This window comes from Nematostella vectensis, chromosome 4, assembly GCF_932526225.1.
Source record: "Nematostella vectensis chromosome 4, jaNemVect1.1, whole genome shotgun sequence".
In the NCBI taxonomy this organism is placed as follows: Eukaryota; Metazoa; Cnidaria; class Anthozoa; order Actiniaria; family Edwardsiidae; genus Nematostella; species Nematostella vectensis.
In genome coordinates, this window is record NC_064037.1 from 2,626,199 (window position 1) to 2,642,413 (window position 16,215).

At 39.5% G+C, this 16,215-nt stretch overlaps 3 protein-coding genes across 5 annotated transcripts; 1 reads left to right on the forward strand and 2 right to left on the reverse strand.

Annotated features, from left to right (window-relative positions):
• Positions 1 to 154: 154 nt before the first annotated feature.
• LOC5511592 (neurexin-3) lies at positions 155 to 4,272 on the reverse strand. Its single transcript, XM_001631884.3, has 3 exons — positions 2,953 to 4,272; positions 1,353 to 1,570; positions 155 to 1,016 (listed from the first exon to the last, which is right to left on the reverse strand). Exons 1-3 carry the CDS (start codon positions 3,471 to 3,473, stop codon positions 841 to 843), a joined length of 915 nt encoding a protein of 304 aa, XP_001631934.2. The 5' UTR covers positions 3,474 to 4,272; the 3' UTR covers positions 155 to 840.
• A 1,384-nt stretch (positions 4,273 to 5,656) lies between these two features.
• LOC5511591 (beta-galactosidase) lies at positions 5,657 to 8,185 on the reverse strand. Of its 2 annotated transcripts, none has more exons than XM_048726427.1 (2): positions 6,211 to 8,185; positions 5,657 to 5,960 (listed from the first exon to the last, which is right to left on the reverse strand). In XM_048726427.1, exons 1-2 carry the CDS (start codon positions 8,145 to 8,147, stop codon positions 5,939 to 5,941), a joined length of 1,959 nt encoding a protein of 652 aa, XP_048582384.1. In that variant the 5' UTR covers positions 8,148 to 8,185; the 3' UTR covers positions 5,657 to 5,938. The 2 variants fall into 2 exon arrangements, with proteins under 2 accessions (XP_048582384.1, XP_001631933.1); XM_001631883.3 differs by having other exon boundaries at positions 5,657 to 5,952; positions 6,203 to 8,185.
• Positions 8,186 to 8,356: 171 nt separating this feature from the next.
• On the forward strand, positions 8,357 to 15,948 carry LOC5511590 (QRFP-like peptide receptor). 2 transcript variants are annotated; one of them, XM_001631928.3, is made up of 2 exons: positions 8,357 to 8,990; positions 13,689 to 15,948. In XM_001631928.3, the coding sequence occupies exon 2, from the start codon at positions 13,693 to 13,695 to the stop codon at positions 14,752 to 14,754; it is 1,062 nt and encodes a 353-aa protein (XP_001631978.2). In that variant the 5' UTR covers positions 8,357 to 8,990; positions 13,689 to 13,692; the 3' UTR covers positions 14,755 to 15,948. The 2 variants fall into 2 exon arrangements, with proteins under 2 accessions (XP_001631978.2, XP_048582823.1); XM_048726866.1 differs by lacking the exon at positions 8,357 to 8,990 and adding an exon at positions 11,404 to 12,396.
• Positions 15,949 to 16,215: the final 267 nt, after the last annotated feature.

Here is a 16,215-nt window from a genome sequence, read left to right on the forward strand (position 1 = left end):
GAGGCCTCTGATAGTAGGGGAAAACCTCATCCAAGTTTACAGGGTTTGATGGTCTCTTGTCGGAAAAACTAGACGGGTTCTCTGGTTTCTGGTTCCAAGAAGACAAGAGCACAAGCCGGATATCTTTGTGTTATAAAAAGAATAGAGTAATGGCTCATTTTTCAGTTTTTATTTGTATTTCTAGTATTAATATTTTACTCTGTAAAACATCTTTTATATTTTCTCCTCTTGAACATAATGCACAACTATTTAATTTAAATTTAGCGAGGCATTCGAAAATACGAAAATAAGCTGATTGTTTTCTCTACCTCTGAGTAAACTGGGTTTATTTCTGCCATTTGTAGCATTTGTGATTTTTAAAGCGATTCCGTCGTCAGAAAGCTGAAGGTTTCAGCAAATTTTGTAGCTGTTTTGACCCTTGTTACCGCCCCTGAAGGTTGCGGATTTCTTCAGGATTTTTGTTTTAAGGGTGTATCATTTCTCAAATAGATACTACGAAGTCTTGCTTAATTCGCGTATTGCAGTTGACATAATAATATATTGTTGATGCATTGAGCCACTTAAGTCAAAGTCAACTGTTTTCTAGTTGTCTTTCTCTGCTACTATTGGCTGCATTCTTATGGTCAACGTGAGACGGTGTCTACTCCAACTTCGTGGATTTGACTCTCTGTTCATCAATTTATGAGTTCGAAGAGCTATTTCAAAAGTGTCGTATCAATGGAATACTGATACGCTTTGATTGTCTGCCGCGCATATTCCAATACTAACTCTCTTGTTCGAAACACCTTGAACAGGGAAGTGATAACCTCCCAAAATGTCTATTGTAACCATGGTAACCAGTCACAGCATTCGTCCGAGTGAGCCTGGTAGGTAGTCATTATAGAGCATCATTCCACACGTCAGTAAAACCATTGTAACGGTCAGCGGTAATGGCTGCAGACCTGGCGCCAGTCCCCTGACGTGAGCAGTTACCCCGACTGTGACGTTTGGCTCCTTGGAGTCATTCACAAGAATTTCTGAAGAACAAAATTGGCACACAAAAAAGACGCTTTATAGCACGCAATGACAAGAGAGTTTGATCTCTTGGCAGTAATAACTTCCTACCCACTGGTTATAAACTATTAGATAAATGGTACATGCCCATTGTGTTTCCTCTCCCATTCTTGTGTGTGTCTGCGTGTTTTTTTTTCTTTGTTTTTTTTTCAATTTTTTTTTACCTCGCTATATATTATATTACGACATCATCAGCCTTTTCCATTCCTCTCCAGCTTAATAGATGAACAAATGGGCTGAAATTTAAACTACGGCGATTATTGAAGTAAATATATCTCACCCAGTCCATCTAGTCCTACCTTTTTTTAACTGGCAGTGCTGACCGACGTACCCAGTCCCTCGACAGTCGCACTCGGCGCGGACCAGCATGTCTACACATTTCCCGCCATTTTTGCATTGGTCATCTGTACATGCGCCATCACAGTCAGCGGTCGTTCCTTTGGAAGTTTTGTAATGAGCAGAGTGCATGACGCTTTTGCCGTCACTGTACTTGACGCGAGCGATACAGCCAGAAAACCTGAAAGACAAGTAATAGAATTCGAGAAAAGAGCAATATACATATGAAGAAAACATTGTCGTTTTGGGGTCTGGTACAAAGGAACTTAGTTCGTTTTCTCCATTGACTAAAGATGGTCACAGTCACTGTTTTTCTCTTCTGATTACAAGTCATATAGCTTACGAAGCCCCTGCCGTTCGGCAACTTAAAGAATGGCAAGAATAATGCGTTTTTTTTCAAATAAGGAATACATTAGTTTCCTTATATGGAAGTGACTGCTTTTGGAAAAAAACGACAATTTTTGGCTAGATTTTCTTGATATGGAATTGCATATTGCCATTCAGACGGGTAATATGCTAGGGGGGTGGGAGGGGGGCGTAATCAAAGGTTTCATTTGGAAGAGTATTTGACAAATCTCCAATGAGTATTTTGACAAATCTTTATAAGGATTAGGTAGGCTCCAGCTATTATATCCTACAGCAAGTATGACCCAAAGTGAGTGCCATTTAACGCAAAGTACTAGCTCCCACCTCGAAAGACGATCTTCACTTAAAGTACACAGGAAGTACACAGTGCCCTTTTATCTCAGGGGAGAGAGGGCATTTTGAAAATTCTCAACGAACGGCCATGCCTTTTCGTACATTGACAGCCGATAAGTTTCATGTCAGTTTTAAATCTACAAGCACCGTTAGACCCCGCCTTTCACAAGTTTGCATGAATAAATGAAATATCGTTTTATTATTTAATACGACCAGCACTTGTACGCACGCTTTGACATCTCAATTCAAGGGATGCAGCCCTGTTTGAGTGAATGCTTCATAGTATTGTGTTGGGAATCATTTCTAAAGTTAAACGAATATTGGGTTATCATAAGGCCATTTTTTTACCAACACTGGAACATTTGTACAAAGTTACCCAGATTTTCTAGGCATGTTCACTTTGTTGTTACCCTGCTAACAGAGCTTTTCCTATTTGTTTCTTTCTTATCCGTGTCGCGTCTCTGTTCTTTCGCGTTCTCGTTTGTGAGAACGCGAAACAACAGAGGTGCGACACGGATAAGTGAACTGATAGAAACAAACAGGAAAAAGCTCTGCTAGCAGGGCACTTTGTAATAACAAAGTACTTTCGACAGCAACCAATGTAAAACAAATACTCATTTTAAGCTAGAGTAATTTTTGGTATCATTATAGCCATCTTTTTTTTTTGTTGTTGAAAATAAGGCTCATAGAATTATGGAATGTGGAAAAACGAAAAAAAAATTATATGCCTTTCTAGTTATAATTTGCCTGCACCTCATTATTTATGTTGTTATATATAAATATCAAGAAAAAAAACTGTGTTTTATCTTTGTTTTTTTAAGTAATTCAGCTTTATCAACGAGTAAAATATCATCAGATACTCACACATAGCGAATATTTTCTTGGAAAATGTACGGATTTGACCAGCTCCCTCTCCCGTTCAGAACGGGTATCCCACCGAGGTAAAGACTTGTTTTTGACGACTTTGGCTTGACTGGAGAATCCTCAGTTATCTCACACTCGATCAGTTCGGACTCAAACCCATCCACAGAAAACGTGGTTATTGTAAAGTTGCGTTTCACTTTCAAAAGATGCCACTTTTCATCTGCAAAAGACCCATTGATAATTCTTGTACTGGAGCGGCACATCCCGAGGGTGATGCGAATCCTCGCGCGACCTTCCACGAGGAATACGTCAATCCAGTCTTGACCATCACCATCGTCTTGGTACAGCAGAAGAGCGTTCTTTCGCTTTGTTTGGAAGTAAAGCTCGAAGGAACCATTTGTTGAGAGGTCCCACGGTTTAAACTCAGCAAAAGGAAACCTTTTGCCTTCGAATTTCAGGCCTGTGGACGCGAAGACGATTTTTATGCTGAAATGGAGAGCCAAGAGAACAAGCAGACGCATTTTGGTCGAGTTATTGCGGAGTCGTTAGCCAGCGTGTCGGGTCAGCACCGGGCTTTGAATGAGTGGAAGTGCAGAACTCGCGATAGTTACTAGATAGTCATTCATCGAATCCCGTCCATTCTATAATCTGATTGGATCTCCTTGTCACGTGATCGGCTAAAATTCAAACTTCAAACCGCGAAATCTGATAACCGAGGGAGAATCGTGGTAGCAGATAAAAACCAAGAGACCATGATGGTCTCTTGTAAAAACATATAGTAATTGGAATTAATAGTGGAACATTTCACACAGTGCAGCTTTAGTGATTGATTTAGTTGTTTTGCATATGTGCTTTTTTTGTCTGATTCTCTGATTTTGCTGGGTGCAAATGGCGTGCGTAAGTTATCTGCTGTTCAACTAATTCATTCATCCAGCCATTCATTCACGAAAAGATATCTATTTTGTTTATTAATGACAGTAAAAAAGTATCAGGGAATAGCTTGCCTATACTTAGCCGTAAAATGTGACAACTACCAATGCAGAAAAACCCGCTATTAATATCTAGCACTTTTCACACTGAAGGAAATTAAATAATCAAATGGTATAAGCACTTGCCACTTTTTCTCATCCAGTTATTGTATAACATAAGAAACTGAACCCTTAAATAGCGCCCAGTGCGCATCAATGCACCACTTAGCCAGCTGCAACGAGAATTATGATCACGATTTATTCGCTTAAGATAAAACTATGTAAAGTTTTTGAAAAAAAGAAAGAGCAATTAAAAGCTATATCTAAATGTTCATTCAAGCAGACCTCTGAAAATTTTATTTTATTAGTCAAAGAAGTTATCTTTTAATAAAGTGTCAAAGGGTTTCCCATTGTGTACTGTTGAATATCATGGCATATTTTAATGATTTACCACTTCGTGGCTTGGCGATATTCCGTTTAGCTAACCTCAAGACTTTGCGAGTGTCCGTGGACAACTCTGCGACATGAACAGTCTGTTGTCGTTGATAGACGAAATATTGCAAAAGCAATGGCATATTTTACCAATGGACTAAGGAATACAACAACCAGAGTTTTTTGGGTTTCATTATCTACTTAATTCATATGTGTACTATTTTATATTGATGAATGTTTGCATGCACTGCACTCATAACAGAAATATTAGGAGTATAAATGAAGCAGCTCGATGTAGTTCATTTCATTACTAGAGCTATTGATGTCTTTTTTGGTAGTTTTTGTAGTTCAGAAGTGTACCTTTTGTTTTCATGGTTAAGAGGGGTACACGCGCAGTCTTACCCTTACACCAGGTATAGGCCTCATTCCAACCCGAGGTTCCGGCTACAAAAGGGAAAGCTCCACCCACCCCCGGGCACGATTTGGAAATTATAATCAGAACACTGCCACGCTAGCAGTCTCCTGTAAAATTGCTTATCTCTGAGCCCCAGTCGGTTGGATAAAACTATTCTTGCGCCGGTACAAGACTGTTGTGTTAAGAGATTGATAAATTAGTGATTTGTTATCCATGTTTTCAGTGTAAAATTTTAGATTTTGCGCTATTCATAATCTAACGAATTATCTCGCGCTGTGATGATAATGTTCGTATTGTTGAGCGCACACAGCTTGGTATAGCATTATTTTTACTATGAATAGAAGTATTTTAGGTGGACAAGTCCAGGAATAATATTTAATTTAATTTAGAATATGAAATTTGAATGTAGCGCTCAGAGCAATTGTTCTGTCATGTTAAATCATTGACGGCTGGTTGAAAACTGAATGTTCTTGATCCCGAGGGTGGGTAGTCTGCTTAGCAGCCGCTTTTAGTGACACGCACGACCCCACGTGACACTAATAGTGTCACGCATGCCTACCCCACAAGCTAGGGGGTGGGAGGAGCTTTCCCTTTTATAGCCGAACCTCGTGTTCAACACATTCACCAAATTTTGTCGTTTTGATATCATAAGTTTATAGGCTTATTTTAAATTTGTACTGTATCAATTCTACATGATATATTTTATTTGTTTTGTTCTTACATTTATCTATAGTGACTATAATACATTATTTTTTTGGAGTTTCTAAACTTTTTGTTTTGATTTAATTAAGGTTTTATTTCTCACAATTTGTTTTAAAAGCAAGTATAAAGTACCAAAACATAAAATTTAGTTCAAGTTCTTCTATGCCTATGTATACAAAAACATGACTCTAAATAATATCTTTATTGAAAATATTTCTTTATGTGGGTTTTTTTATCTAGCATGAGTTGAAAACTAAGATACATTTGCCTGTACACCAAAAAAATGCATGAAGCCCAAAACCTAATCACAAATAATTAATAACTTCTAAAATAAATCTTAAAACAAAATGTTTCCATAATCTATAAAGACCGCGAAATTTAATATCTTTTAGGAAATGGGTCATTAGAATAAAACAAAATAATTAAGAATCTTCAATAAATCTATGTTTGCAAATTCAAATAATTTGCTTTAAGGGATGGTGTCTTTAAAGCCGCATTATCACCAGTTCACTTCCGGAGGTCCGACGGAAACCTCAACCGTTAAAAGACAAAAGAATCTATAAAAATCCAAGATATTAAACAGGCCATCCGCTCTAAATTATCATTCAGATCTTCAAAGAAACTTCCAATAAACACACTGCTTTCGATATTTTGAAATATTTTTCGCGTTTTCCGTTAAAAATCATCGGATATTGTTACGTGGTCGACCGGAAGTAAACTGGTGATAATGCGGCTTTAAAGGGAGGCCTAAATATAGGGCTTGTGGTGCCATTTACAACTGGGTCTGTGACAAAACTTACGAGACAAGTTTCAGGATAATCACATGGGGAATCATCAAGTTCAAGGATCACTAGCGAACTCTGCTTTTGGTCGGCAGACAATACACTGGCTGGGACATACAAGGTCTTCTGGGGCCCTACGACTGGCCAGTACCGGCCCAAGTTGAACCCATTAATGAAGACAACGCCTTTACTCCAGCCATCTAATCGCAAGTAGCAATCAAATCCAGTATCACCAAATGGGGCAGCGGGGATCACTCCAGTGTAGAATGTTGGTGAGATAGCATTGTCAGTTCCAGGGAGAGCACTTGCCAATAAGGATTGCATTTTATGGTTCTTAACAGCATTATCAAGATTTAGTGGATACATTTCCCAATTCAGAATCTGAACATTATCAATTGTGACGTTTCCAACAAGTCCTTTGGGGTCAACCATTTCAGAGCCATAACCAATATGTCCCATATTCTCTACCAAGATATCAAGTTCCAGAAATTCGGATATGACAATTGTGGCATTGGACTCTCCTTTTGTACGGTTGAGGGTCCTTTGTCTGATGCTACCCACGTATACAATAGCCCTGTCACGGACAAGTCCTTCAACATTCAGCATCCTTGTAGACTGTGTAAACATGGAAGGAATCTGACTACGGTACAAGACAAAACCACTGTATTGGTCAAGTTCTTCCATCGTTTGAGGGTATTTTGACTTGTATGGACCACCCGGGGTCAACTCTGACAGGATATCAATCATGCGCGCACCTCTTTTCATTTCCACTGTTCCATAAGAATACTTGGGTGTGGCTGGAGGAATGGGAATGTCAGGAAGTGATGCATGTTTTCCAACCACCTCCCTTATGGCAAAGTACTTCTCTGTGGGGTCTCCAGCCTCCGTCAGTGGTGCATCATAATCATAACTTGTTGGAACAGGCTGAAAGCTACTAGCACCAGCATTAGCATTTGCACCATTCCAAAATCCAAAATTGGTACCTCCTTCAAACATATAGAGATTCACAGATGCATTCAAAGCCAGGATTTTGTCAAGGTACTGAGACACAGATTCTGAAGTCTTTGTTTGATGCTGTTCACCCCAGTGGTCTAGCCAGCCAGTGTAATACTCTGAATTAACGAATGGGCCCTTAGGCTGAAACTGCCGCTGTATGTTAAATGCTGCGGCTGGGTCAATACCTGGACCAAAGTCTATAGTAGTAAAAAGGGACAGCAGAGTTCCACATTTGAGATTATATGGGATCGGAGGGTCAGTTGTGAATAGGATTACATTACTCCCCAAGTGCTGTCTGAATGTGATTTCTAAATGGTTCATATATTCGTGATCACATGTATAGTAATTACCATACTCGTTTTCAACCTGGACCATAATAACTGGGCCACCGTGTTCATACAAATAAGCCTTCAGTTTCGGCAATAGCACCCCCATCCATGAATCCACAGCTGACATATAAGCTTGGTCCTTGGACGATCTTAGAGTGATTGAAGAGTTTTTCAAAAGCCAGGCTGGTAGGCCTCCAAAGTCCCATTCCGCGCAAATATAGGGCCCAGCTCGGACAATCGCCACCAAGTCCAGACTGTGAGCTAACTCTAAAAAAGAGAGCAGATCTGCACCACCATCGAAGTTGTATTTTCCCGGTGTTGGCTCGTGCAAATTCCAAGGCACATAGGTTTGGATTGCGTTCATTCCTGCAGCCTTCATTTTCAAAAGTCTGTCTTTCCAGAAGAACTGTGGCACCCGAAAATAGTGAATTCCTCCAGAAATGTAGCGAAACGGTTGACCATCCTTCAAGAACCTATTGTTGTCAAAGTCGATGGTGAATGATTTCGCAGCGATTGGGTTTATGTACGAGAATACGATGGAAACTGCGAGCAAAAGGTAGGAAACAGCCATGTTTGTCGCAGTATCTACACACCACAGGGAAACCGTGTCACATGACTGTCACGAGTACGGCTCGGTTCCATTACCCATGAGATAAGTGGCGCACAGGGGGCAGGAGGAAGAAGGGGGGGAGGGGGAGGGTGCATACTCTTGATCTTTCTCAATACACTCAACTCAATAGACTTCTCTCAAGTCTTATCTTTTTAAGATGAAAACACCACATGAAGGAAAACAAAAGTTCAGTTTAAGCGCGCCGGGTTCCATCATCGAGAATTCGAGTTAATGTGGGGAGAAACAATTCAAAGAAATTATTAAAATGCCGAGTTATTACCGCCCAGCTCTCTTTTTTTACTTAGTATTCACAAAGATTGGAATTGTTAGTTTTACACGACTCGGCAGAAATGTCCGTCCCAATCAACATCCACTATAATATCGCATCACTAATTTTCGAATTTCATCTCATAAACGTATCCTCATTTCCTATTCGATTTTAATCTAAATGATTTACAATTAAGAGAAAAATTTTAAAACAACTGTAGAGAAATAAAACAGACGTTTTTTTATAGTTCCACCCGTAATTGATATTTAATATTTAAGAAGAGCAAACAACCAGTAAGCCCTAAACCATGATAAACAGACGTTGTCATGACATCAAGTGCGCCGAGCGGAAGGTCAATAGGCATGCTGAGTGCTATCGGAAGATTGCCTCACGTCTGATGTGAATCACTCTTTTTTCGGCCTTTTCTACTGACCTGCCATGAAAACGGTTTCTACGAGCGCTTGCTTAGCTCTTTTGGCAAGAGTCAATGGTTGGCAACAAGTGGAACTTCAGAAGCCGTTACAAAGTAGTATCTGGTATGTGTGTCCGTTAATTTTATAAGAATTTCTAAGTCAGAATATTTATGCGGTTTTTTTAGACTTTGCTTATTAGCAAAATCACTTTTAGCAAAATCATCAATGAATTAGTGTAGCAACTTAATGCTTAGTCATGTCCGGCTCGTTAGTCTACCATTACATTTATCAGGCATTTTCAGATTATCCTGGTGCGAAAATCCATTTGTAGACACCTTTTTTATTTCCTTAAAAAGATAATAAAACCATATATCTTTAAAACAAGAATACACTGTTTTGAATAATTTTATCTAGAATAATGTCTGCACCGATAAAACCGTCTAGGCTAAGTTTTTTGTGTAAAAAGAACGTATTTTTATTTTTAGTAGGCTTGAGATTAGAGCTAGCTTAAAAAATGATCATGCTAACCCTAGATAAATGTACATCATTATAATATATAAAGAATAACAGAAAAATAGGTTTTATTAGATAGTCAATCAGCTAGAGGTAGGAAAAAAATATCGGCGGTCATATGTGTGTTTTGTGGGTTTTGTTGCAAACGGTCGTTCCCCTGAAAATCGATGCATCGTTGTGTTCACTGCTTCCATAAACATGAAAAAAGGCTGAGATAGAGCCAGAACTTTGGAATTTTGAGCCTAGAAAAGTTATCTTTATCATAATCGTTTTTAACATAATCTGTTAATGTGTGAATAATTGCTGAGAAGTTAGAAACTGCGATATTTCAGTGGCCATAGAAGACGACATGGAATCATGTGATTTATCCTGGACGCATACTTAGAGTTGAATATTTCAGGTCTAAAACTAGCCGAGTTTTATAGGAATTATTGGAACGACGACATTTAAGAAACGTGACCCGACAGCGCTGCAGACCAGAAAATTGCTCTACTTAGGTTTTAGCGTATCACTACTCAGCTATTTGCAATTTGGCCAAAAAGAGGGTCATTGCTTATTAGAAATATTCAAATACTATGATTTTTCCATACGATAGCTATGACCGCGCAACCCCCTTCAGCAAATCCTGGGTAGGCGCCTGTACTTGCCAACTAGTGCTACCAAACAAGCTGTTGTAAACCAGCAACAGGGGAAGGGTAAAGCAGACATTCATACTCGGGACCTTAGGGTATATTGGTGACTAATCAGCTAATATTAAAGTTTCCCGATCGTTTAACGATTTCTTTCTTCGCTTTCTAAGATGTCGTTAAATCAATAATTCTGATATAACGATATATCTCTCCTTTGAAATTTGATATATCGTTATATCGAGGTTCCAATGTAATTTGTTGTAACTTATGTGAACTCACCTTGTAGTATAAGCGTGACTCTTTTTCAAGTGCCCGTTTACTCTCGTATTCTCCAGCAGTCGTTACAGATATTGGTTCTCAATTTTAGGGCATCACATATAATATTTGCGCGGCGACAAGTTCGATATAGTTTTTCAAAGTTATAAATTCAACATGATAAGCGAATTGGTTATGAATTTTTTGGACTAGGTTATAATTTCCCATTGGCTTTCATACATTTTGATGGGCGAGGGAAAATTTTGCTGCGCGCGGCAGACCTGTGTTTTCGAACTGCACTTTTTGACCATTGAATTCCACAAAAATCACACCGGAGTAAAGTGTATATTATTTTCAGAAGGCTCGTGATGGAAATCTTAACAGTAAATATTAATTTTAAGTAGAAAATAGAAAAATTGTGCAAATTTTTTGGCGAACGAATGCCAGTAATAAAATATTGGCTTGTTATGTATGATGGTTTTGTGTGGTTCTTTACGGGGTAGGGTTTTGAAGTGGCACTTTGTGGGGCCAAAATGGTTCTTTTACGGAGTGCCGTTTTCGATAGAGCCGTTTTTTATGATGGCCGATTCAGCACTTTTAAAACCTAATACAGCCCATCAATTTCCCAATACAGCCCTGCTATAGTCCAACTCAGCCCAAAACAGGGGCCGTTTTAGCCCCTAAAATAGGTGCCATAATGGTACCGAAAGATCGAGCTGAAACGGCCCCCTAAAACAGCACCAATTTCAACCCATCGGAACGGCTTCTTTTTGGGGGCCGTTTTGGCTCTTTTCATTTAACAGTGTAAAGACAATATACAGAGTAAAGATACATTTTCGCCCCCTGTCTCCCGTGTACATTACAACCATCATTTCTATGGTGACAGAAGTGGGATCTTAACCCGTGCGGCCGCATCAGGAGTGATTTATAAAGGTCCACTTATCTCATTTTTCTATCTCGGTGCATGATTATCTCGTGAAAATATCACGTCGTCATGTTTTCCGAATTTGGTTGTTTGGCAACTTTTGTTTTCAGATTTAGCACAGTAATCAATCTTTTTATTTAAAAACATTCTGTGTCGGCGCTGGAGCAGAATTGAAAACTAGCAGCGGTATATGCCGCAAATTCATTAACTGGGATTGTTACAGGATACAATCATTGAGCTTTTCAATATATTGAATAAAATTGTAATGGAAATTTACTAAAGAATGGGATTGGCTGGTGAGGTAAGCACATATACATAAGAATGTCAGAGTCTGAAACAGAACCTTATGATCACGTTTAAGAGTTTTGCACGTACTCTGTTTTCTTAAATGACGGCCTTTTATTCTCTATTTTTTTCCTCGCATGCTAAGGAAATGTTTTTCTCATTTAAATATCCCTTTTGTATATGTGGCTTTCGCATGTTGTATTAATGTCCTAATGGGAAATAAACAAGTGCGTAAGTACTTTTGGATTTATTACAATCAAGAGACGGATCAAAAGACATCATTGTTTGCAAAACGGTAATGTTCCCTTGGTCTAATATTACTTACCCACGATAATATATATAACATTCGGTGTGTATGTACATTAACAGACTTATTGATAATATCATCCAGAAGGAAGTATTAGAAAGCGAGAGAGTAACCTCTATATTTTACTCTACGCCTCCTCAATTTTGTCTACATAATATCATGATTTTTCCGGACAGAAAATTACGCCTCGGGGATGCTCAATAAAATTCACTCTTGCATTCGCGGTACACTCCGTAAAAACTAATCATTTGCTATCGAATGGTGTACTGAGATGCACTAGCATTAGGCTTCACTGTTAAGCAATTAAGTTCAGTTTATTTGTTTACGGGGAACCCACGCTAAAGAGGTACATTTGTCCGATTTCACACGTTAAGACTATTCAATTTCCCAGGTTTGTGGAAACCAGGAGGTTGAAAGGATGGTGCAATTGCTGTTGGAAAGAATGGTGCATATTAGCTGTAAGCACGAAATCAGCTTATGCATATCAAGTTTATGAATGATTGCGGTGAGAAATACATACACGCATCAACAACAATGATTAAAGATCTGCGTAAAAACAAGTTGCGTGCATTCTAAAACCACGGCATTTCACAGATATACCTTTGGGCATTTGAGGTAAGTTAGGAATAGCTTTTCAATTGAAAACAAATCCTTCACGAGTAGAAGTACACAATGCCATGTCTTTTTTCAATATAAGATGAAAATGGCCATTTGTAACTTGAATACACGAAACACGCGTTTGTGCAATAACCATCTCAGTCTAAAGCCTTCATTTAAGACAATAACCAACTCAGACTAAAGCCTTCATTTAAGACCAATGTAAGACTTCCCCGCATTTAAAGCGTTGAGAAGAACGTCTTCGTTCAGTATTTTATCTTTATTCAAGGTATCAGCCCCGCTCGCTGATCATTTGTGCTCCATTTGTACTCATGGACTAGTTCAATCCTGGTATTATCATATGATAGGGTCATGCTAAGGATGGGCGTCGATATTAAATCCTTTCCAGTCGAATAAGCCATGCTTTTACTAAACACCAAGATTTGCAAAACGAAATTAAAAGTGATTTCAAAGAAAATTTGTGTATTCAGGCGCGGCGTCATAGTTTTCCTTTAACATGTCTATGATTTGCGGTTCTTTAATAATAAAGGTAGCCTTTGCTTGGCGTTCAAGGGATGAGGGGTAGGTGGGGGTGCTCGATCATACCTAGCCACTTGTCAAATATATAGGATTTAGAATCTTTCAGACATATAACATTTCTGCGCTAAGACCGACGCACGTGTACACGATGCGCGTTTTTCTGCGATCCACGTTTTTCTTTGTTATATTTTATTCTTTCCATACACAATGTATATAGGAAAAGGCGTAGGAAATAAAAGAAGGTATTAGAGATAATAAGAAATGTTTTCATAAGAAGAAAGCATAGAAAAATAAATCAAGATTACAAACATCCGCACATCCCTAAGAAATTTCCACACTTTCCACGCCTGTTTTGGATTTCCCGAAATTACAAACTCTCTAATTACATATTGCACATCTAACCTTTGAAGCTAAAGCAAAAGCCCGTTTGAGCTATCGCAACGACTCATTTCGTGTGTTCCTGTTTCTACTACTGGGGGGGAGGTGATATTAAAATCGTTTACAAAATGCAAACACTTTCTCTTATTATTGCACTGACTTATGGATTCATATATAAAAAATCATCCACAGCTTACCCCTAAAACAATACCAATATCACATCAAAAACATTCCCCTGACACCCCCTCCCAAACAAAAAATTCCATTTTCTTCCTTGGAGGGGGGAGGGGGGGGGGGGCGTAGGATCATTTCTAGAATCACTGTCTGTGAAATATGAATGTGTTTATATTAGCTAGGTTATCCGAGGCCTGATCGATTATTTCTCCTAACAGAAACATGTGCGATTACGAATTCATTGAAGAGAGGTCACAAGAAGACATCCTCAACTTGACACAGCTGAACTGCACAAATATCGAAACATTTGAGTCGTTTGAAACGCGATGGATCGATTATGTCATTGTTTTCTTATCCGCCCTCGTCGTGGTTGTTGGCGTTCCTGGTAACGTGCTTGTCATTACAGTGGTTCGCACCAATCGTGTCATGCGCACAACCACCAACTACCTCCTTGTCAATCTCGCGTGTTCTGATTTGCTGAGTCTTGCGTTCGGGCCATGCTTCTTTAACCTGCACATTGTTCACCCGAAGACAAAACTCACGGCGGACTACCTGTGTAAGTTCATCACAGGAAGTGCTACCACCGTTGTTGCAATGACAGTGTCTGCCATTACGCTGACGGTAATCGCGGTCGAGAGATTCAAGGCTTTGGTTTTACCGTTCCAAGAAAAGCTCAAGCTGACAGAGGCCAGAATCCCCTATGTGGTAATTTTTGTGTGGATTTTCGGCCTAGGATTTTCTCTGTCTTCCTACATCAATATAGAGTTTGACAGCAAGCGAGAACTTTGTTTTGACTTTTCAGGCAAGTTTCACATTATACGAACCGTCATGGTATCTATACTCCCTGCCGTTATTATTGCCTTTTGCTATTTGGGTATCGTGCGTGGTTTGTACTGGACTAGAACCATCTACACCGAACGCCAGGGGATTCAGTCTGATATCATAAGCAAAAGGAAGCTTTGCAAGTTACTAGTTACCGTAACTGTTGTCTTCTTCCTTTGTCATTTGCCACGCGCGCTCTTCGAAATATATCTGTCTGTGATAACTGGGTACACGGATGCGCAGAAAAAACGACTCGACATTGCCGTAGAGATCGGGGACTTTCTGCTGTTCACGAATGCGGCCCTTAACCCTCTTATTTATGCATTCAACAGCTCGAATTATAGACGAAGTTTTAGTAGATTGTGCCGCTGTGGACGCAACAGAATTACAATAGAGCCAAGGCGTGTCAATATTGAGCAGGGCGTTTCGGAACGAAATGTAGTGAGATCCTTTGAATCGTAGCAAAGGCAGACCAGGAGTGTTAAATCTAGTATAACAGTATAGATAAACTCTTACTCTCCCTCCTTTGAGGTGCAACGATCACTCCAATTCTTAAATCTATTCCCCAAGATCCCTCACAAGAAAATAAAATAATACAGTAGAACCCTGCGGAGAATTCGGGTAGTTAGCAGGGTTCTACTGTAACGCCTTTAAAAGATGCAACTGATTTCGAATGCTTACTTTTTTGTACCGCACTTGTACTCAGAACAAGGTACGAGAACGAGGCCGTCCCCTTCTGTTTCGCCCCCTACCTCTCGGCGTTGTTCTGCCTTGTTTTTGCGCTTCGTTACACTGAATTCGACGCCCTAGGTTCCCGAGGATGACTTTTCTCTTTCTTCCCTTCTTTTCCGCTTTTCCCCCCAGTAATGTCATATAACCCAAATCTATTGCCTCGTTCCCAGCTTCCCAGGCGTCTCTATGCTACACGGCCAGCCTCTGTGTCACAGAAGCATGAGTATAATTAGTCTATTAATTATGGACGCGAAGCAAAGACAGATCGCAATGTTCCAGATGTTTTGAACCTGTTTTATTCATGCAAAATGTTGTGACTCATTTACAAATTCCAAAAAGGTCTAGGCATTTTCTGCATCTTTTTCTGGGGGCCTGTTGGCGGCCTTTTTAGTCGCTTGATAAGCATGCTTTGGATAAAAAAAAGTCTATCTCAATCCTGAATTCTGATTGGCTGATCTACTAATGGTCTATTAGTGATAGACGGTAATTAGCGAAATGCTTGAGAAAATCGCGGCTGAAACAGGTTTGCCAAAGTTAGCGACGACTTTTCAATGATAACTCTATCCCAGAAAAAGCAAAGAAGGCATCCAAATATGGAATAAGGACGGTAAGGAAAAGGTCATTCTTTATCGGCGGCGGGGTGACCCTCCCCAAAAAAGACAACCAAAAATTTAGGCCCTCCCAAGAGAAAAAAAGCTAAAAAAGTGTATTGGTTAGTTTATTGAAATTTTACTCTAGTTGTTAGATGCTTTACATATGGCGGGTTCTTCCATATAACCATATGAGTGCAGAGCCCACAAATAAAATAAAGACCCACAATTGTAATAAGAAGTTAGTTTCCCAAAAATGAAGTAAACCAACAATTATAATAACGAGTAACCTGTGCAGTACAAACAAAGAAAGGTGAATTGGGCACTTTGCCAAGAAAAAAAATACATACTTTAGAATTTGTTAACCGAGATATGACCTGAATGTCACTGTTTTAAATTCAAATTGTGGGGAGACAAGACAGATACCGCCCCCTCCCCCCCCCCCCCCCCATGCCAATTTGTTGTGTGTGAGGGAGGGCACTGACTTGGGCACGCCCCTGAAGGGGCGGCGGAAGCTGCCTAAAACACCACCAAGTCAGGAGGTGTTGTTTCGAGTGCATTTTTCATGGTGTAAAGACTATTGTCTAGGGGGTCTGGGGGC

Bases quoted from the DNA above. Each gene is read 5' to 3' on its own strand.
- LOC5511592 (XM_001631884.3), bottom strand. From the start codon at position 3,473: ATGCGTCTGCTTGTTCTCTTGGCTCTCCATTTCAGCATAAAAATCGTC. The intron at 1,571-2,952 runs GTGAGTATCTGA...CTTGTCTTTCAG, and splicing joins CAAGAAAATATTCGCTATGT to GTTTTCTGGCTGTATCGCTC. The intron at 1,017-1,352 runs GTAGGACTAGAT...TTTGTTCTTCAG, and splicing joins GCACTGCCAGTTAAAAAAAG to AAATTCTTGTGAATGACTCC.
- LOC5511591 (XM_048726427.1), bottom strand. From the start codon at position 8,147: ATGGCTGTTTCCTACCTTTTGCTCGCAGTTTCCATCGTATTCTCGTAC. The intron at 5,961-6,210 runs CTTTAAAGCCGC...GTGATAATGCGG, and splicing joins AGCCCTATATTTAGGCCTCC to CTTTAAAGACACCATCCCTT.
- LOC5511590 (XM_001631928.3), top strand. From the start codon at position 13,693: ATGTGCGATTACGAATTCATTGAAGAGAGGTCACAAGAAGACATCCTC.